Source organism: Phoxinus phoxinus (assembly GCF_949152265.1).
Source record: "Phoxinus phoxinus genome assembly, chromosome: 4".
Classification (NCBI taxonomy): Eukaryota; Metazoa; Chordata; class Actinopteri; order Cypriniformes; family Leuciscidae; genus Phoxinus; species Phoxinus phoxinus.
Genome location: NC_136879.1, coordinates 18,122,511 through 18,144,030, shown reverse-complemented (window position 1 = coordinate 18,144,030; position 21,520 = coordinate 18,122,511). Strand labels below are relative to the sequence as shown.

Sequence of the window (21,520 nt, the reverse complement as noted above, 5' to 3'; positions counted from 1 at the left end):
CAGATATTGTGGAGTTGATTCTTCAGTTTGATGAGTCTGTGGGTTTGTTTGGGTTCTCCTGTGCGCGCGTCTGTGTGTGTGTGGGGGGGTGTGTGAAAGTTTCTGACTGGTCTTCATTGCTTTCTCTTTCCAAGCTTCCATAGTGACGGTAATTCGGCTGGTCAATGATGCAGTCGACACGATTGAGAATGAAGGTACTCTTTCCCACCGCTGGATTCTGAAGCATCTTCCTTAAAAGCGCTTGAAGACACATGAACAAAACCTTTGAACTCAAACAAACACACTTTCTTTCTTTCTCTCTTTTTTTTTTTGGTTGATTACACACATACACATTTACTTAGCGCTCTACACGTGGACCATAGACTTTTATTTGGGTTGTCAGTCATATAAATAATTAATGGATTTGTATCGCATTGTATGCAGATTAATCGTTTGAAGTTTTCATGATTAAATACATATCAATATTTGATAGAAATATCCCTCAAGTAAAGATAATTCAACATTTATTTTGCATCCATTTTACAATAATACGTATTTTTAAAGCATTACATTTTTTATAATCATCAACAATTAGTTTAAAATTACAGTCCTCATATTATTATAATGACTACAAACCCAAACCCTATCCCTTAAAAGAAAACTTTTTAACTTTTAGTTATTCAGGTTATTTACTGTAGGTATTCAGTTGCTTCTTTCCCAAAATATAGTTAAGTACAAAACCAAAAAGTAATTGTGTGTGTGTGTGTGTGTGTGTGTGTGTGTGTGTGTGTGTGTGTGTGTGTGTGTGTGTGTGTGTGTGTGTGTGTGTGTGTGTGTGTGTGTGTGTGTGTGTGTGTGTGTGTGTGTGTGTGTGTTTACACTCATGAGAAGCGTGACCCCAGTCAGTCTCAGCTCAAATATTTTCTCTGACGAACACACACCTACAAGCACATCCCCAGATCATACATTACCCTCAATGGAAGAGCGCAAGTCTTGCAAACACACACGTTTGAAGTTGTAAAAAACAAAAAAAATCTTTTCAAGTGTATCTTCAAAGCTAGACATGCTAAAGTAATGTAGGCTGATGAGCTTGTTTGAGCTTGTCCTTTGATTTAGAGGTTGTAAATCTAACAAACTTCGGAATCTTGAAACTAGTTCATGCCGAGACATTTCAAAACTAGTTCATATTTACATATTTCAAAACCATTGCTAAAGGTCCATGGCGTAATCTTTGGTTTCATTGGCCGATACAAAGATCTTTTTAGCATAAGCATTCCCATATTTCTCATTGTGTGAGATGTAATATGCTTTAAAGCAGTGTTGTTTTAGTATTATTTATATACCGGTTTATTTTGTAGTTGTATTTTGAATTAGGATTTATTTTTATATTTTTTCATTCTAGTTTTAGTAATTTTATGTGCTTTTGTCATTTTTATTAGTTTGTTATATTTAATATGTCTGTATCGATTTAATATATATATTCACACTCTAGAAAATGCTGGGTTGTTTCAACCCAATTTTGGGTAAAATATGGACAAACCCAAACGTTGGGTTAAAAATGTAATGTAAAAATTTAACCCAATGGCTGGGTTTGTTCATAATTGACCCAAAATTGGGTTGAAAAAACCCAGCATTTTTTAGAGTGCAGTCATAGTACTTTTAGTGCTTCCACTTAAGCATATTTCAACTATTCTAAAGTTTTTCATCTAATTTTTATATTTTATTTTAGTTTAAGTTTTTATTTTTTACTGTTTGTTTTAGTTAACAATAATAACATTGCTTTAAAGTGGACAAAACTACTTACAGCACATTTTAAAAACAGCACACAATGAATGACATATTATATATCCATCAAAGCCTGATGGACCTTTTGGCCTTATATTTTGTGTCTGTGTTTTTTTTATATTAGTTAAAGCAATAGTTTACCCAAAAATGTAACTTCTGTCATCATATACTCACCCTCATGTTGTTTCAAACCTGTATGAATTTCTTTCTTCTACAGAACACAAAAGAAGATATTTTGAAGAATGTTGGTGACCAAACATTTATTTTCCTACTATGGAAGTCAATGGGGCCCATCAAATGTTTGGTTACCGACATTCTTCAAAATATCTTCTTTGTTCTGTAGAAGAAAGACATTCATACAGGTTTGAAACAACTTGAGGGTGAGTAAATGATGACAGAAGTTTCATTTTTGGGTAAACTATCCCTTTAAGTTGATGTACACGATCTCTAAAGTGATGTTGTATTTATTTTTAGTCCAAAAGGTTTCATCCGATCTTGTAGGACAAAGATTTAAACCTAACAGAGTTGAGTAGTTTGTATGGCTCTGAGGCACAGCAACAGATATTGAGTGTGTGTGTGTGACTGCTTGTTTTTCTGCTCAATAATGGACTACAGACTCGCACTTACTTTTCTTGGTCCACATTTAAATGACATTACAGCCCTAACTTAATCACATTCAATCAAACGCATACTGATGAAGATCAAACATGGCCACTTTAATAAGCTGGGAAAGAATGTGCACATTTAGCACCATTCTCTCTCTGGTTTTAGTCTCCATTGCTCTCTCTTTTCTCTTACCCTTACAAATATTTGCCATGGCAACTATAATTTCTCTTATATAGCCGACTAGTTAATGTTACTATTAAATAAATATTTTTAGCAGCATTCTTAATCTTCTTGTCACTTTTACTAGTGCTCATACTTGGTATTAGTGATTTGAACAAACCCTAACCCTAAATATTTAAATCTGGTCCTTGTTTGTGCTACTTAATGTCCCCCTCAATAATTGTATCCCTTAAAACTCACCTTTGATCACCAAAATTATATATTTAAAAGTTTTTTCCTTGAAAAAAAAATCTTCATGCCTTAAATTAGCTTGAATGTAACTTGACACCCTTGCCTCATTTAGTATATGTGGTTCTATGAATATGCAAATTAGCCCTGCCTCCATTCACTCACCAGCTCAGGGATCTAGTCGTAGACATATAAACACCACATAGACATATAAACAACATTAAAAGCTTGACTTTCACCACAGGGGGACTTTAAATCTCATCTAAAAGCCACCACCCAGAACACATACAGTAACCGCATAGTAACAGGCTAAAAAACAACTGCATAGCAACACCCTGGCAACACCTCGAAATCGTACGCATCTTGTGGTAATGCATATTTTCTTCAGAAAATGAAATAATCCAGATTTATTTTACTTTTGTTTACTTCAATTATGTTAACCCAGTTTTAGTAGAATACAACTGAAACCACGTTTAATTTTTGTAAGGGTATCACTAGGGTCGGGTATCTAGAAACGGTTCCAATTTTCCAAGAACTGTGGATTCGAAAAGACGTGCATTTCGATTGCGCTTATTGATTCCTGTGTGCTCATATTAATGTGATTTTTAAACCGTTCAAGAGAACTCAATTCAGCGCTCGCACAAACGAAGCGCGCACACAGAAAGCCGCCTCTCATGTAGTGTGTGAATACTGAATTGAGTTCTCTTTAGCGTCGTATTGCGCTTGAATGGGCAAATACACACACACTGATGTCAAGCTATCCTCGTAAACACAGTCGGTTGTTTTAAGTGAACGTAAACCGTTGTGAAAGAAAACGCACGTGTAACAGTATATTGGATCCGTGAAGCTCTTAAAGTGACAGCAGCCTGATAAACCTGCTGCCGTCTGTGTCATTTATGTTAATCACAGATCAAAATGAAAGGAAAATCACTCACTGATCATGACTGAATAACTTCTGTAACTTTAATAAGGATTCATCTATATTTTATTTATAAAGAGAACTATGCAGTGTAATCGATAAGAATTGTAATCGATAAGCGGATTCGGAATCGCTTAAACTCAAACGATACCCAAACCTAGGTATCACATGCACCAGAATATCACTAACCACACACACATCTACATGCAATGTTGATGCACTTGAATATGGTGTTTGTACATAAACACAGTTCAGGATATAGGATGGGTTTGGTGCTGACCCACAAATCTGTCTTTCTCTGTCTTTCTGCTTCTTTTCTGCCTACCAGTGTCCGTTATGGATCAAGGTCAAAACTTCAACAGAGGTGAATCCCATTCTCTCTTCCCCCTGCTTTGTTCAGCTAAATCTCCCGGAGTTCTTGCACTCCTTCCTTTTCAGACTTTGTTCTCTGTCTATTCCCCCCCTCTCTCGCTCTCCCTTTCCGTATTGCTGACAAACTGAGCTATTGCATTCTGGGAAGTGTCACATCATCCAGCAGCGAGATGCTCTTTGTCGATGAGCGCACACACTCACACGCACGCACACACACATCAGAGTACCTGCAGTCCTCCGTCACCCCTTTCCTCTCTTTTTCGTGTCTCTTCCCCCGCAGTGCTTCCATTGCTGACTTTGTGTTTTTCTTTTGTTTGATATTGATGTTTTCTGATAACGAGGATTAGGTCGTGTACAGTGTGTGTGTGTGTGCGTGTGTGTGTTTGTGTGCGTGTGAGTCCCTGCGCTTCTGTGTTTCATGCATTGCTGCATGCAATCCTCACCTTCATTTATTTTGGTCTGCATTTTTGATGAATGTTTCGCTTGTGTCAACAACACGTCCTCTGACCCTTGACCTCTTGACCCCTGGCTGTTTCTTCGATCACCTTGCAGGCATGTCCACTCACTCCAGCAAGACCTGCATGTGGAAATGTTCAGTATAATGTTCCTGTCCCAAATCCCCCCAAAAAACATATCACAAATGGGAATCCCAGACTCATTCGAAAAATGTGCCTGTGCCGACATCTCTGGGCGACATCTCACAATTTTGAAAAATTGCTAGTAAATTTCGCAAATAATTACAAAGATATGGCAAGTAACATTGAATTAAACTTGAAAATTTGAAAGACTGAAATAGTATTTTCTTGTAAAACTTACTATCATCCGTATCATTTACAACTTCGGAAAAAAAAAATTTGCAGTGTGGTTTCGAAATCATAACATAGTATTGTGCAAGGAACCCCATAAAAATAAGTCTTTATTAATCGATAATCTGCCCCTGTAATCATACTTTGTGTGAACAGGAATAGTTTTTTTGTTTGTTTTTTACCGCAACTACAGTAGTGTTCATTACAGCTGGAAACTGCGGTGAATTGTATGCATAGGTACGTTTTTAGAGTTTTACTAAATTGCAAATAGACGCACGTTTTTCCAATGAGTATAGTTTGCAAATGGGACACCCCACGGTCTCGCCAAGTGTATCATTTGGGACAGGACCGAAATCTAACCTGTTAACCTCCCTTCAGAACGGTCGAGCATGCAGCCCAACACGAATCCGAACCTACCGAAGGACCCCGTTGGCTGTTCGTTCACTCCATGTTTACTAACTTCCTGTTTCCTGTTTCTCCAGCATACCACTGGGACACTTCCGATTGGCTGCCGAATACACGCCTACCTGACATCGAGGAAGTCCCCACCTATGAGACGAGCGAAGTGGGCGTGACTTTAGAATCTGACTATTACCTCGGCGGGTTCGATATCGACAGCGACTACCCGCCTCCTCAGGAGGAGGAGTTTATGTCCCAGGACCAGCTTCCCCCGCCCCTTCCCACCGAGGAATACGACACCTCACCCGCCAATCAACACGCCTCGAGAGAGAGCACGCTGAGCGGGGACCGCAAGCCCCGCCCACACTTCCACCCCAGCCAATACCTGCCCCCGCACCAGCTGCCGCTCGGCTCCGCGGGGGAGGAGTTTAGCACTTTCACAGGCAGGGAGGAGCGCCTGTCCGTCAACGCCTCCTCTGCCTCCGACGTTTCCTCCGTGCCCTGTGGGTTCGAAGACTCTGAGACGGGAGGGAGCTTCGACAGTTTGGAGGACGCGCACATGCACCCGCATACGCAGCAGACCGAGGTCTGACACGCCCCCGGGAACTAAAGACGCAGTTACTGACATTAGCACGACGTGTTTTCAGACATAAAGGACACCAAACTCTCGCGTCTGTGAGACTAAAGCGAGACGGAGGACCGCCGACGCCACAGACGGACTCTCAGCGCTGCCCTCTGCATGAGCAGCCCACTAATAAAAGCACAGGAAGTGGCGAAAGTGATGTCACGGGTGGAGACCGTACGATTAAAGCAACAAGAAACGTTATAGTGAACGGAGACCAATGATCTGTAGATGTGTTTTCAGAAATCGCCCTGGTGCATTTCATTGTTCCGTCCGGTTCCTTATTTGTTTGGTGCTGCCGTTTGTGAGTTTAAAACCTGGATCTGTTCTAAAACCTAGTAAGCTACCTATGTAGACCGCTTTATGCTGCCTTTTAAGATGCCTCGTTTTGTCCAAATTGTTTACATTTTTATTTTATATAACAACAATAGTCTAAAAAACTAAATTAAAATGTATTTCAAATACTTTTATTTCATATACTAAGTATACTACAAATCCATTAACATATTTACTGACATATCGCTTGAGACTTACTGATATACATATTATAATTCAACTATTTGGAGTGCTTACAATGCACATTTCTTTATATTAAGCTTAACATTATTATTAAGGATAGAATGATCTCTGTATAATATCTATGCAAGATATTTAAAGTGAACCTATACTTGCAATAGTTCCACTTTAGCACAATCAAATACACTTGAGTATATCTTTAGTTGAACTTCAGCACTATTTCTGGATAACTAAAGTACATTAAGTACAAAATTAGTTGTTCCAATTTAGCAGACTTTAAGTTGATCAGTTTAGTTTATCAAAAGTACAATTGCAGGGTATTTATATTAAGTACATACATATGTAAATGTATTTTTAGTATACTTAGTATAAAATCAATTATTTCAAATATATTTTAGTTTATTTATTTTTCACAAGGGCATACCCAACCTAAAAAAAACATAATCCAATCCAAGATGGCGGACAAGTCGAGCATGTCGAGTGTCGACTATAAATATACTTATATTTCATTCAATAAAAAATAAATAATTAGAAATGGTTGTATATAATTTTTTTTAATAACTCTTAGGCAATATCTATGTGTGAAACATATTTGTATTTGTTGTTGTTAGCTTCAAACTCTACAGTACGTATATACTGAAGAAAACCCAAGACTTAAGCCTTCTTAACTGGTTTAAACTAGTTTCACAGTTCTCTCAGCAAGCAGATGTTTAGCTGGTCAGCCAGCTGGTTTCCCAAGAGCCCAAACCCCCTATAAAACCCTATAAAAAGACATCAGTGTAACCAGCTTGGCCAGGCTGGGAGACCAGCCAGCCACCCTAGGCTAGTTTAAGCCATTTCTGTTTATTTGTTTGTTTCAGCAAATTAATATTTAGTTTAGTTGCTTTCTTTGTAGATCGTTCCAAATCGCTCACTTATGAGGGACCATTGGAGTTCGGAAGCCACCTTAGAAGGCAGCTCACTATGTTTTGGAACAGAACATGAATCCGTTTTCTATAAATGGTCAAAAAGCACATGTTTTCTGTATCTTCCCAAAATTTTGTTTTTTAGTTTTTTTTTAATGCGTTGACTTTTTTGCACTAAACTAATGGACGATACAGTATGTTCAGATTTACAGCGGCCCTGTCTGAAATAACTCTGTCATGCCATTTTTAAGTCCCTGGACTGGTAGCAGCGTCGTCTTTTATGTGAAGCATCCATCGGATCCTGAATAGCACTATTTTTCAAGCTGATCATTTCGATGCGTGCGAGTGTTTTAATGGAACGTGGGCGACACTCTTCTCTAAGTTACGTCTCCCCCCTTTTTTTTCCACAATTGCATATCAGAAAGCCATAAGCAGAATATCATCGCCGTGTCCAATAATGTGTGTGTGTTCACATGCACTTACAATGCAAGAATGACACATGCCTGTAGTAGCTTGCAGTCCAAACCTCCTCCGGTTCTTCTTCACCGATCCAAACCAGAGAAAGGAGCGGAATGAGAGAGCGAAAGCAATAACAGCAAGTCAGAAAAGAGGGAAATGCCAAGTCATGAAACAGAATACTGAATAAAAGATGCGGGGGAAAAGAAAATGTAAAGAAAGTGAAAATCAATAAAATATAAATCAAAAGGAGAACGAGGGAGAGAGAGGGATGATATTGTGGACCAGCTTTGGATTGGAATGGCATTTTAGCCCGAAGGGAACACGATCGAGCTGTTTGCCGCGAGCTGATTTGAGAGCGTGCACTGTAATTTTGAATGCCATTGGGCGGATCATTTTTTTGTAAAAGCTGTAATTTTGACAAATTGTTGTACAGTGTATATAAGTAAGTTGTTCAAATCCAGATTTTGTAGATATTGAACTGCAATCATGGCAGGGTTTGTACATCCTGCGAGCGTTTGGCATGGACGAAAAGGACAAACACGCAAACTCACGTAACTTTGCTGACATTTTTAACAGATGTGCGCGCACATGCTTTGGCCTGTGTGCATTTTTTTTTTTTTTTTTCTTTTTTGCTGCTCCTTTTTTACAGTAGAAAACTGCGTTTTACTTTTCCAAAATATCAGTTTTTCTGCTCATCTTTTTTTGTATTGTATTTTTATTTTGTTTTACCAAGTTTATATTATAGAAAAGGGAATTACTTCTGCCACCTTTGTGCAGGGGGGTTTATTTTTATTAATTTGTTTTTTTTGTTATGTTTTAATTTCATATTTGATTCATGTTGTTCTGTTGACTGTGCAAAACAGTATTAAGTGTAAGTGTAAAATGCTTTTCTTCAATCCTGGATTTTTTTGGGTTTTTGTTGTTTTTTGTTTGTTTTTTTAATCAATGCTAAAATAAAAAAAAAGAATATTGATCAAACTGAATATCGCTTTTACATTTTTTTGGGTGATTTTCTTAAAGTCAACATAAAAAATCAATGTTAACCCTACATTTACTTTCTTCATACCAAATGTCTAATTTTATTGTTCATGATCTTTTTGGTTCACTTTCTTAAAAAAATGTTTTGGTAACACTTTACTTAAAGCATATATATACACTGAACAAAATTATAAACGCAACTCTTGTTTTTGCCCCCATTTTTTTGTGTGAGCTGAACTCAAAGATCGAAGGCTTTTTCTATGTAAACAAAAGGCTTATTTCTCTCAAATATTGTTCACAAATCTGTCTAAATCTGTGTTAGTGAGCCGAGATAATCCATCCACCTCACAGGTGTTGCATATCAAGATGCTGATTAGCATGATTATTGCACAGGTGTGCCTTAGGCTGGCCACAATACAAATAAAATATTGTGGCAGAGTTATAGAGAGACCGAAATCAACTATCTGGGTAGGTACTATATTTTAATTTAAAGTTAGTTACTTCCCGGCCGTTGCAAAAGTATTTTCTATATAGTATAAGTGAGTGTAGAATGAATGAAATTTGGATGTACTACATCTGCCATGCTGTCATTATCATGAGACCTACCAGCATCAGTCATCTCGTCACTACCTATTCACAAATTCTCTCCCGTAGCCTCATGGGATAGTAAAGTGTCCATCATATGCACACTTCAGAATCAGAAGTAGAAGTCATCCGGGTAATTTTCATCTAAGTTTTATGAATACTATGGCTGCGTTTGACTCACCCTCGGGGGAATCCCCACCGCCATTTTGAAGTGCGTTCAATTTCATCAAGTGGGCAAAGGAAGTGTATTTGGACAGACCTTCAACCCCTTGATTTTGACCAAGGGAGCGAGTCTACTCAATATGTACACTTCAGGCAGATCTATTGACCACAACGCAACATGATTGAGACGTCACAGCAGACCGCGCTTAAGGTCCTCCACCCCACACAAACTCTAGTGTGTGTTATTTTGACATTTAACTGCATTTAATACTTGTAGTTACCTTAAGCCGACTGTTATACCTAGTTTAATGTATTGTTATAATCTTTGTTTGTGTATTTTTATATTTGTGAGGGAAGTTACAGAGGTAAGGGCATAAAAAATGGAAAAAAAAGAGCCCATAATTTGGACATTTATTCTGTTGGCGTACTGTTTTCCGCATACTATATAGTCAGAGTTGGGGAGTAGTTACATATAACGGCGTTACGTAATTTAATTACAAAATAAATGTAACTGTAATCCATTAAATTACTGAGGAAAAATCTGTAAATAAATTACAGTTACTTATGAATATTTTAACGATTACAAAGGGGGTTACATCTGAATATTTTCTGCAAAAAGCTGGGATATGTTGAATAAAATTAACTTGTTGCTTTGCCTGTTTTTGATGTGCATGATGCCTCCTGCCATTTAACGGCCGTTTAGTAAAGTGATGCTATTCTGATGCATTGCCGCTGAAAGCTTTAGGCTACAACCTGTCTGAGAGTTGCCACCATGGCGAGTGGAAATTGAAAAATAATTTCATCCGGAAAATTGTATTTAACTTCAGAACGATCTCAACATAAAAAGAGGTGCTAAACTCAGATTTTGCGGTGGCTGTGCTTTTAAATTTAAATGATTATAATCTTAATTCAAATGATGAGGGATTTAGAAAGTCTGACAGTAATCAGTAGAACTGTACGTTTAACTCTGCCTGGTTCAAATGCTTGAAAATGATTAACAGTTGAAAATATTCGTTAGAAGTTTAGAAAAGTAATCACAATTAATCAAATGTAATAAGTTACATTACTTTAACAAAGTAGGCTAACTGAAATAGTTACACTGCTTAATATATTGGGTAACTTGTAATCTGTAAACTATTACATTTCCAAAGTAACCTTCCCAACACCGTAAATAGCAGGGAAGTATTTGATTTCGGCGAAACCGAATGTTATGTGATTTGAGACATGAGGTACTGTAATTTAACATTGCCAGGTAATTTAACAGGTAATATAACATAATTTAACATTGTCTCTGGTGATGCTTTACAGACTCTGCTGTGCTCTCGTGTGTTTTGGAGGAGGCGTAGCTTTGGAAGCGCTCTGAAAGGGAGGGTGGGATCTAATGCTTTTAACCCTTAAATGCATTAATTTTTTGCCAATCATTATTACATACTCGGGTCTTTAGCGACCCGGTTCTCTTACGTAGAGTTCTCTCGTACTGCGTCGAAGAACGCTACGGGAAAGTATTTCTTTGTCGAGATTGAAGCCTAAATATTAATCCTTAATTTTGTAAATATTGTAAAACGCTTTTCTGTAGCATACAACCCTAGGCGGAGCAATATCGCTCACCCATTGGCTGCTCTGCCAGAAAAGCACAGCCTATGCGAGGCCAGAGACGCTGACCAATGAGGGCGCTTCGCGCCCTTCTGCGTCACCTCCCGCCAAAACAGGCGTGGCCTAGGCCTATAAATACGAGCATAGCTGTCTAACACACTGATTTTTCTTAATTCACGAAGCTGCACGCATCGTTGGATTGGATTCGAGCCGCCACAGCCGTTTGGAACAGCACTTCAGCAGGACGAGCCTTTCTCTGAAGCCGCCGCCTCAGCCGCCGTTCCCTGCTGCGCTTCTCCGGCGTGGAATATCCTTTTCGCTTTGTGTGTGTTTTGTGTGTGTGTTCGCCTACTGCGTCACACACTTTTTCTCACAAAAGAGCAACGAGTGTCTTTTTTAAGATGTCTCGTGTTTCCTGCGGCTCCTGCCGAGCCGCGCTCATCGACGGGGACCACCACGAGCTGTGTGTTTCCTGCTTGGACGAGGAACATGCAGCTATCGCTCTCGGTGATGGCGGCTGCCATCACTGCGACATGATGCCCATCGCGACTCTGCGGACTCGCCTTGCATCATTCACCGAAGCTGCTAACCCACCCCCTGTAGCGCCGCGCCGTAAGAAGCGCCGCGCTCAGCGGGTCCCGGAACCTCCCTCCACGAGGAGCTCGCCGCCGCCACCGCCGCTAGCTCCTCTCAACACTTCGTTCGAGTCGCTCACCGACGGACAACAGCCGCAGACCGCCGCTTTGTCCGTTATGGAGGACGACCAGCAAGCTGTATCTGAGGGAGATGACGACTGCTGCTCGCTTCTCGCTTCGGAGAGCGAGGGATGGGCGAGCTCCGTGGACCTCCCCTCCCCCGCTGTTCCGGAACGCCGAGGAGGGAAGATCAGCATTGAGGCAGAGCTGATGCGTCTGCTCACACAGGCCGTATCGAGCCTCGGCCTCGAGTGGTCGACGCCCGAACAACCTGCTTTCAACCGGCTGGATGGATGCTTCCTTTCTGGAGAACGTGCTGCGCCACCCTCCAGACACGCCCCATTTCTTCCTGAGCTTCATGAAGAGGTAGCGAAATCGTGGAAGGCGCCATTTTCAGCCAGAGTACGTACTTCTGCCTCGCCAGCATTCTCCGTAGTGGACGGTGCTCGAGACAGAGGCTACCATGCTCTCCCTCCGGTCGAGGAGGCTGTAGCGACTCACCTTTGCCCACCCTCTGCTGGACGGCGGGCTAAGGGAGTCCTACCATCCAAAGCTTGCCGCACGTCATCAGCTTTGAACGGCCGCGTGTACTCCGCCGCCGGACAAGCTGCATCGGCGCTGCACACCATGGCGGTGCTTCAAATCCACCAGGCCAACCTCCTCCGCAAGCTAGACGAGGAAGGCCCGGGCGCGATCAGTGTTCCGGACTTACGTAGCGCCACAGACCTAGCTCTTCGTGCTACAAAGTCCGCCGCACACGCCATCGGCAGGATTATGGCCTCAGCTACTGTTTCTGAGAGACATTTGTGGCTGACTCTCTCTGAAATGGCGGAGTCGGAGCGCTCGGCGTTCCTCGACGCTCCCGTTTCAGCGACTGGCCTCTTCGGATCTTCCGTGAAGGACTTCGCGGACCGATTCGCCGAGGTACAGAAGACTTCGCAGGCCATGAGACATTTCCTGCCAAAGCGCTCCAGTTCCGCAACAGGCCGCCCTAAACAGCCGCCTGCCCGAACTCAGCAGCGCCCCGCGCCCGCCGCACCGGCCCAGCAGCAACAGGCCCGAGAGAGACCACGGTCTCGCTCCGCCGGACGCCGCCCGCCACCGCGTGGTCCTCGGCCCAAGATCTCACTCAAGCCCGAGGCCTCGGCGCCATCCTAGCCCTGCTAGGAAAAAGACGGTGTTCGGGTCCCGCTGCGGCCGGACTTCCACCCAAGATTCTCGCTTGTACAGCCCTAAGTTCCGTGTTTGTACCAGTGTATTTAGCAGCCAACAAACCGGCCGTAAAGCCCGTTTGCCTGCACACAAACGCCGTTTTCACGGCGACCCAGATAAATCTAAAAAAGAGTTTAATTTCTGGTGTTCCGGCCAAGGCCGATGGTGTAATGTGTGTAACTGCAATGCCCACCCAGTGCCCATTCATTCACACAAGCACAGCCCCGTTCAACACAGGGTTTGCACACATAAAATCGGCTCATGCCGATTGTGCTTTACATGTAGTGAGCGTGCCCACTGTCCAGTGCCCACAACCACTACACACTGCACGTTCCGCGGTTTCTGTAAAAACGAAACTAACGAACGGTCAGTCAGTACACAAACACAGTGTCCCCGGTGTTATAAATGTGCCCGCCACCAAGCGCCCACGTTTATTCACAAATATAACGAGCCCTACGGGGCTCGCCCCGCGCGCTCTCTCTCAACTCAGAGAGCCGAGCGCGCGCGGGATGCATACTGTGTTAAACATGCCCCCCGCCTCACACGCCACGGCGTCCATGTTACAGCACACGGTTGCTCTCGTGTCGCCGCCATTTCGCGACCAGGGCCCAGATTACATTCAACCCCTAGTCACACGTGCAGATGCATGGGAAAGACTTCCCGGGGTCTCAGAATGGGTGCTAGAGACTATAAAAAGAGGCTATTCGCTACAGTTTCATCGACGCCCTCCCCGTTTCACGGAGAAAGTCGAAACCACGGTAAAAACAGAAGTAGCACACCTACTTCGAGCCGAAATAGCGAAGCTATTGAGCAAAGGGGCCATAGAGCCTTTATCTCAAGCTCAAAGCGAAGGGGGCCTGTACAGCAGATATTTCCTGGTACCCAAGAAAGACGGGGGTCTCAGACCCATTTTGGATCTAAGACGTCTGAACAAAGCGCTAGCAAGGCGAAAGTTCAGAATGCTCACGACCAGAAAAATCCTCGCGCAGATTCGCCGAGGAGACTGGTTTATGGCGATAGATCTGAAAGACGCGTATTTTCACATACAAATTGCGTCACGTCACAGGCGATTTTTGAGATTCGCCTTCGAGGGCCGGGCATATCAGTACACAGTCCTGCCATTCGGCCTATCCCTAGCACCTCGTACATTTACAGTGTGCATGGACGCGGTGCTGGCACCCCTGAGACTCCGAGGCATTCGAATTCTGAACTATTTGGTCGATTGGCTGATTCTGGCTCAATCGCCTTCAGAACTCGCTCACCACAAGACACTAATACTCGATCACCTCGAGTGCTTAGGTCTGAGAGTCAATTGGGAGAAAAGTTCACTGTTTCCCAGTCAAAGGGTCTCCTTTTTAGGACTGGATCTGAACTCGCTGTCTATGACAGCACAGCTGTCATCACAGCGCAGGCAGGACACCCTGCAAATGGCGAAATCCTTCTGCAGCGGCCATTTAGTGCCGCTCAAGAGATTTCAGAAAATGCTAGGCCTCATGGCCTCAGCCTCAGCGGTACTGCAGCTGGGCCTGCTGCGCATGCGCCCACTGCAGTTCTGGTTGAAAGCGCGCGTACCGCGCCGAGCATGGTTGCACGGTCGTTATCGCCTCAAGGTCAATCAGGAATGCATTTCAGCCCTGACACCATGGAGAGCGTCAGACTGGTACCGGTCAGGTGTAAGCCTGGGGACTTCCTCGAGCCTGAAGGTGGTGTCCACGGACGCGTCCACCTCAGGCTGGGGAGCACTGCTCGACGGCAGATCGTTCTTTGGCCAGTGGCCAGAACGAGCCAAACTACCGCACATAAACTGCCTGGAAATGATGGCGGTGGACTTTGCGCTGAGGCGTTTTTGTCCCCGGATAAAAGGGCACCACGTCCTGGTCCGTTCGGACAACATGTCGGTAGTAGCCTACATAAACCGCCAGGGGGGCGTGAAATCCCGAAACCTATTCAGGTTAGCGGAACGCATACTGGTATGGGCCCAGCACAACCTGCGCTCGCTGAGAGCAATGCATGTGCCAGGCCACTTGAATGTAGGCCCAGACAGACTCTCACGGAACAATGTTCCGACGGGAGAGTGGTCTCTACACACACAGACAGTGCGTCTGCTGTGGAAAACGTTCGGCAGAGCGGAAATAGACCTGTTTGCAAACCAGGAAAACGCTCACTGCCCAGAATTCTTTTCAAAGAGCACGAACGCGCTGGCCAGTGTCTGGCCCCGCCGTCCGCTCTATGCTTTTCCTCCTGTCTCACTCCTGCCTCAAGTGCTGGAGCGTATCGAGGAAAGCGGATGCGCGGTGCTACTAGTCGCTCCGTACTGGACGAATCAACCCTGGTTCCCAGTTTTGATGCGACTGAAGAGTACTGCCCCGTGGCCGATTCCAGTGAGGAGAGACCTCCTCTCGCAGGCCAAGGGCTCGATTTTGCATCCTCACCCGGAGCTCTGGTCCCTACACGTATGGGCCATAAACGGGTACCCGCTAACCTCCCAAAGGGAGTGTTAGACACGATCGAACAGGCTAGGGCTCCGTCTACTAGACGGCTCTACGCTTCCAAATGGTCGGTGTTCTCTGGTTGGTGTTCAGACCAAGGTCTGTCACCACTTCAGTGCGGGGAAACGGAGATTCTCTCCTTCCTCCAAGAGCTATTGGATAAGGGAAGAACCCCATCCACGCTCAAAGTCTATGTGGCTGCCATATCTGCGTTCGTTAATCCGACGCTTGGCCATTCACTGGGCAGAAACGACCTGGTGGTCCGTTTCCTTAGAGGAGCCAGGAGGTTAAACCCTCCAAGGCCTCCTTCAGTCCCCGTTTGGGACCTTTCTACAGTGTTGAACGCTATGAAAGGGGCCCCTTTCGAGCCTATTCACTCAGTTGACATGAAACACCTGTCTTTCAAGACCGTGTTTCTTTTGGCTCTCGCTTCAGTGAAGCGTATGGGGGATTTGCAAGCGCTCTCAGTTAGAGCTTCTTGTATGGAGTTCGGGCCAAACGACTCTGTAGTCGTGTTGAAACCGAAGCATGGGTATGTACCTAAGTCCCTCAACACACCGTTCAGGGCTCAGGTCATTTCCCTGGCGGCCCTGCCGGCCTCGGAGGACGGAAATAGCTCCCTTTGCCCGGTCAGGACATTAAGAGCTTATGTGTCCCGCTCCGCTGTTTTTCGACAGACGGAGCAGCTCTTTGTTTCGTTCAGTGGGCGCTCTAAAGGGCGAGCCGCGTCGAAACAGAGTCTATCTCGATGGGTAGTGGATGCCATTGCGCTAGCCTACGCATCTAGAGGTTTGGAATGCCCCCTGGGCATCAGAGCACATTCTACGAGAGGCATGGCCTCTTCATGGGCTTGGTATAGCGGAATCTCGTTACAAGGTATTTGTATGGCGGCAGGCTGGGCCTCCCCGTCTACATTTATACGGTTCTATAACCTAGAGGTTCCTGCGTTGCAGGCTAAACTGCTCTCGGTCTAGAAGACTATGTTAGTGTTCCTGCCCCGCGTTGCGGCCCAGGTCACTTCAATGTTTAAGCATCACTCACTGACAATGTGTCCCATGAGCATGCTATTACCCCTCATATATATATATATTTTCATATATATGTTATTATGCCCTTAGAGGCACTACTATAAAGGGATGATGCTATTTTTAGCCGCTCTCCCTATACTTCTTGGGGTAGGCACTTGTATGCCATGGCGCGCGCCCTTAGGTGTCTGTGTCGGTCCAAGAACACGCATGGCGGGTTACATAGGGTTCCCGTAGCGTTCTTCGACGCAGTACGAGAGAACTCTACGTAAGAGAACGTACTCGGTTACTAACGTAACCTCGGTTCTCTCTAGGAGAGGAACGAGTACTGCGTCTCATGCCATGCGTGTCCACGCTGCGTCGTTTTCGTGACGAAAATCAGTGTGTTAGACAGCTATGCTCGTATTTATAGGCCTAGGCCACGCCTGTTTTGGCGGGAGGTGACGCAGAAGGGCGCGAAGCGCCCTCATTGGTCAGCGTCTCTGGCCTCGCATAGGCTGTGCTTTTCTGGCAGAGCAGCCAATGGGTGAACGATATTGCTCCGCCTAGGGTTGTATGCTACAGAAAAGCGTTTTACAATATTTACAAAATTAAGGATTAATTTTTAGGCTTCAATCTCGACAAAGAAATACTTTCCCGTAGCGTTCTTCGACGCAGTACTCGTTCCTCTCCTAGAGAGAACCGAGGTTACGTTAGTAACTGAGTACGATCTATACTAACACAGATGGATCTCTATCTGTCGTGATAATATAAAACCTGATATTAGAGTAACAATAACAGAAGAATAAAATAAAGCATATTTTGTTATCTTTCGGTGTGTGTAAGGGTTCAGTTTGAGCAGATGTTTTATACCATCACCACTGTCCTCATCCGAGCTCATTTCCCAGTATAGTCAGCATCTGGCTCATATTCTCCATCTCAAACATATTCTCAAAACTGTCATTTTCAACATCTTCAAAATCAATATTTGATCGCTGACAACTTCTTCACCAGATCCATCCTCAAGTGACAGTGACACTAATATTTGATCGCGTTCAGTACTTGCTCTACAGTAAATCACTGAGTCATTTCAAGTTTTCTGATGATACTTCCTATTCTTTTGTTTTCTGCCTGCGGTCACTATGAGTGAAACATCACTTCATCATTGTGTATCAGACATTAACTTATTAAAGGGGAATTGTACTTATTCAGTCATCAAAGATTAAATTACTGTAAAATATTACACTGTTATAACCTCGGTCGTCAGAGACTCTTTACAATTTTTACAAGAAATGAATGGGAAAACAGGCATTTTTTTTTCTTGTTATATTATTTATAATGAATTCATTGAGGAATAATAAGAAGGTTGATATATAACTTTAAAAAATTTACTGAGGGTAGTGAATGATCTTGTATGCAAATTAAGAGTTAAAACTAGCTTGCAATTGCTAGCGCTAGCCACTCCGAAATTTCTTACCCTACCTTTAACCCTCTACCGCACGCATTATGCTAGACCTATAAAAAAAAATATTTGACTCTTTTTCTTTTCTTAGAATGGCTTAACTTGAAGTGCTGTAGAATTTTTTTTGGGAAAAAATATTATTCTAAGGTACTTTATGATATGTTGCCATATGGCAACAACATACAATAGTGGAAATGACTTAGAATTAGAAGTGTAAATTTACTTATAGTTAATATTTTTGTTGTTTGTGTTGATTCAATTTGTGCTATAATAAGCTTTAACACAGTACTTATAAACAACACCTTATACATACTTTCCCAACAAATGATTCTTCCAACTGATTCTATTTATTCCATTCTTTTTAACTGAATAATGCTTTATATTCTTTGAATTTCATAAAATTTTTTATTAATATTATTCAATTGCAAATGTATACAGTTAGTAACAAATATAATAATGTTCATCATGTATCATACAACATTGACATAAAAACATTTACATAAAAACATTGCAGTTCATGGAAATTCAACATTCCATCCTGGAACGGCTTCTTTTGGAATGGTGGGCACTGGGCAGCTCTAACCTCTTCTTGATCTAATGAAACATAAGCAAACATGCATTAATGTTATGTGAAAACCATGTAGAAATCTAGGGATGATTTGATTTCTGGACCTATTCTTTGACCTGACCCATAACTCTGTCTCTTTGTCACTTTCTGCACAAGTACAAACCTACACACGCACACACACACATGTCTGGTTCACTATCTTTGTGGGGACTCGTAATTGTTTTTATACTGTACAAACTGTATATTCTCTCCTCTTACACTAACCCTAGCCCTAAACCTACCCATCTCACACACACATATATCTGTATATCTGATATATCTGTATTCATACTGTATCTAATCAAAAGTAAAAATGCCATGTAAATTAGATGATTTTTTTCCATAATACAAATGCCTAGGCAGTCCTTAACATATGACTAATAAACATTATATCACTGGCATTAATATTGTTATTGTTACAGCTTAACAGATTGCAGCTGACCTTTCTGGCTAGCTAAACTATTGCAATAATGTCATTCCACTATCGCACAGTGTTGCCGCTTGGCAACACAGACATTTGATCGATTTACCAAAAACTAATTTCATAAAAACTTTTTTGAGTGGTGAATATGTCATCATAACTTACCTGAGGTGAAGTTTCCGTTTTTTGTGTGTTTGTGATATGGGCTGGTCCTTGTTTCTGAATGATGTTTAAATTTGCTTTCAGAAACTACCGACAAGAGACGCAGTCTGTCATAAATCGCGCCAGAAAAAAAACCTGCATGTCATGTGACTTAACCAAAGCACATAATTGGCTAAACTAAGGTCTTCTCATTCCAACAAAAAACACGAGAATGTTTTCTTAAAGAGACAGTGGCAAGGAAATGAACAGAAAGAGTACGTTGCCATATGGCAACACCATGCGGTAGAGGGTTAACTTTGGTCACAATTAAAGATATAATGCATTATAACAAATGAATTATAAATACCTTTATAAATTGATCATTTAAGTAAGGGTTTACCAGTGTTTTTTTAACCATGTTAACTAATAATATTGTAGTGTTTCCACTTGATTTAGTCAAATTCTATCGGATAGCATTAAATCCTGCCCTACATTATTTCCTGTTGAATATTGTCTTTCACAAGAAAATGCTTCCTGTCACAGAAGGTAAACACGTTTGCATGTTGTCTTTACTCCTAAAAGCATTGCAAATGTCATTTGTTGTGTGGTCATTTTGATGTTTTGAGGAGTCGCATGCACTTACCTGGCCAGTGCAACAATAACACTTCAAATGTTTACAATCAGTGCGTGTATAATAAGAGATCAATAGTAACTCGTCAGATTATTTCTTGAAGTGAGGAGAACGTATGTGGTTTGGTATTTAATTGTGTGTGTGTGTGTGTGTGTGTGTGTGTGTGTGTGTGTGTGTGTGTGTGTGTGTGTGTGTGTGTGTGTGTGTGTGTGTGTGTGTGTGTAGAGTTAGTGTGTAATCAGACTCTCACTTTGAGAGCTTCTGAGGCTCATTATCTTCTCCACTGCTGTGGCTTTTCGAGTGGACAGGGTGCTTCGATTTCTTGTCCTCAATCTTTTTTTTTTTTTTTGTCTTTGACTTTAAGGGCCTTTTTAGCTGAACTGATGTACATGTCCTTTTGGAGACCAGAGAAATTGCTGCTCTTTTAAACGGTGGCTCTCACCTCTTTCTGGGCTTCTAATGAGAAATTAAACCAGGTGGACATGGAACAGTGCAAAACTTCAGGATTACTGAGCTAGTTTGATAACACAAGAGGTTCGGTTCGGTTCCGAAACCAGCGGCGGAGAGAAAAGAGATTGTGTTCTTATTTCTGAGTCGTGAAGTAAACAAGAGTTTGAGAAACTCACGGAAATGTTATAATAGAGTTTTTCTTCCCCAGTGAAAATATTTCAATGGATATCGCATTTCTGTATAATAAAATTTGCTCACAAGCAATAGTGATGATCAATTATTAATGATTGAAACTTATTTTAAAAGAATCGAACAGTCTGAATTATTTGTTAGCAAAAACAACAAATCTATGGTAGTTCTTCACACAAAACTATCTTGAAATATAGTGCACGAGTCGCATGGACCATTTCTATTATTGTTTTATGTTGCTTTTTTGGCATTTTTAAAGCTTAAAAACAGTGTTTTATTGTTAACTTAAACTATTAAACATTGTTTTTGTTAACTGAAACAAACCTGAAATAACATCAAATGTAAACATTAATAAATAAAACACTTAAATGAAAATTAGAAATGTTGCCTTGGCAACTAAATGAAATCAAATAAGTTGAAGAACTAAAATGACTAAAGGTACATTAAGACAATGATGTACTGAAAGAAAAAGGTTTTCCTTTGAGTTTTTACTGACGACAACAAAAAGATCCCTCTTCCCACGAGATGAATGTGATTTCAACAAGTAGGTTCGAGAAGTTCCTGGATCTTTGTAGATCCTGGAACAACATTCCAATCAACCAATCAGATTTGAGGGACAAGTTTACAGTTGATGTCAAGTTTAGGCTCACAGCCAGGGTTAGGTACTTTTCTTCACCTATCATTACCCTCAGATTTTAGGGCAAAGAAGTTATGTGTAGGGTTAGGTTTAGGGGGATATGGTTAGATATTAAAAAATTCCATTTTAAGATTAAAACTATGCTGAGTATACGGCATCTAAAAAAAAACGATTAAAAGTAAGTAATGGGCCATTTACATGACACCGTTATCATGGATCAGTGTGAACAATGTTTTGAATAGGTTGTCATCTGTACACGGAAAAAATGCAAAGTAAAAACTTCAAAAAATGTTGTACATTGTTGTCAGGTAGGACCCGGGTGGAGGGGTTACATTGGTGCCGTGACCCGGATGGGAGTGAGGTTTAGGGGGGTGAGTGTAACGGAGGCCAGCTAGTAGTTGCTGTGCGAGTAATCCTCACTCCTCTGATCTCAATAGGCGCTCTAGCGACAGACGCTAGAGGCTGCAGTCTTTAGCCTCCTTGTTAGA

General features: G+C 42.2%; 1 protein-coding gene across 1 annotated transcript in view; it reads left to right on the top strand.

Moving 5' to 3' along the window:
* The window catches only part of fat3a (FAT atypical cadherin 3a), a 156,741-nt gene extending 149,888 nt beyond the window's left edge, over nt 1-6,853 (top strand). The window contains exon 28 of the mRNA XM_079609080.1: nt 5,358-6,853. Within this exon, the coding sequence (XP_079465206.1) occupies nt 5,358-5,866 (509 nt within the window). The 3' untranslated portion in view covers nt 5,867-6,853. The remainder of the gene's footprint in view (nt 1-5,357) is intronic.
* The last annotated feature ends 14,667 nt before the right edge of the window (nt 6,854-21,520 follow it).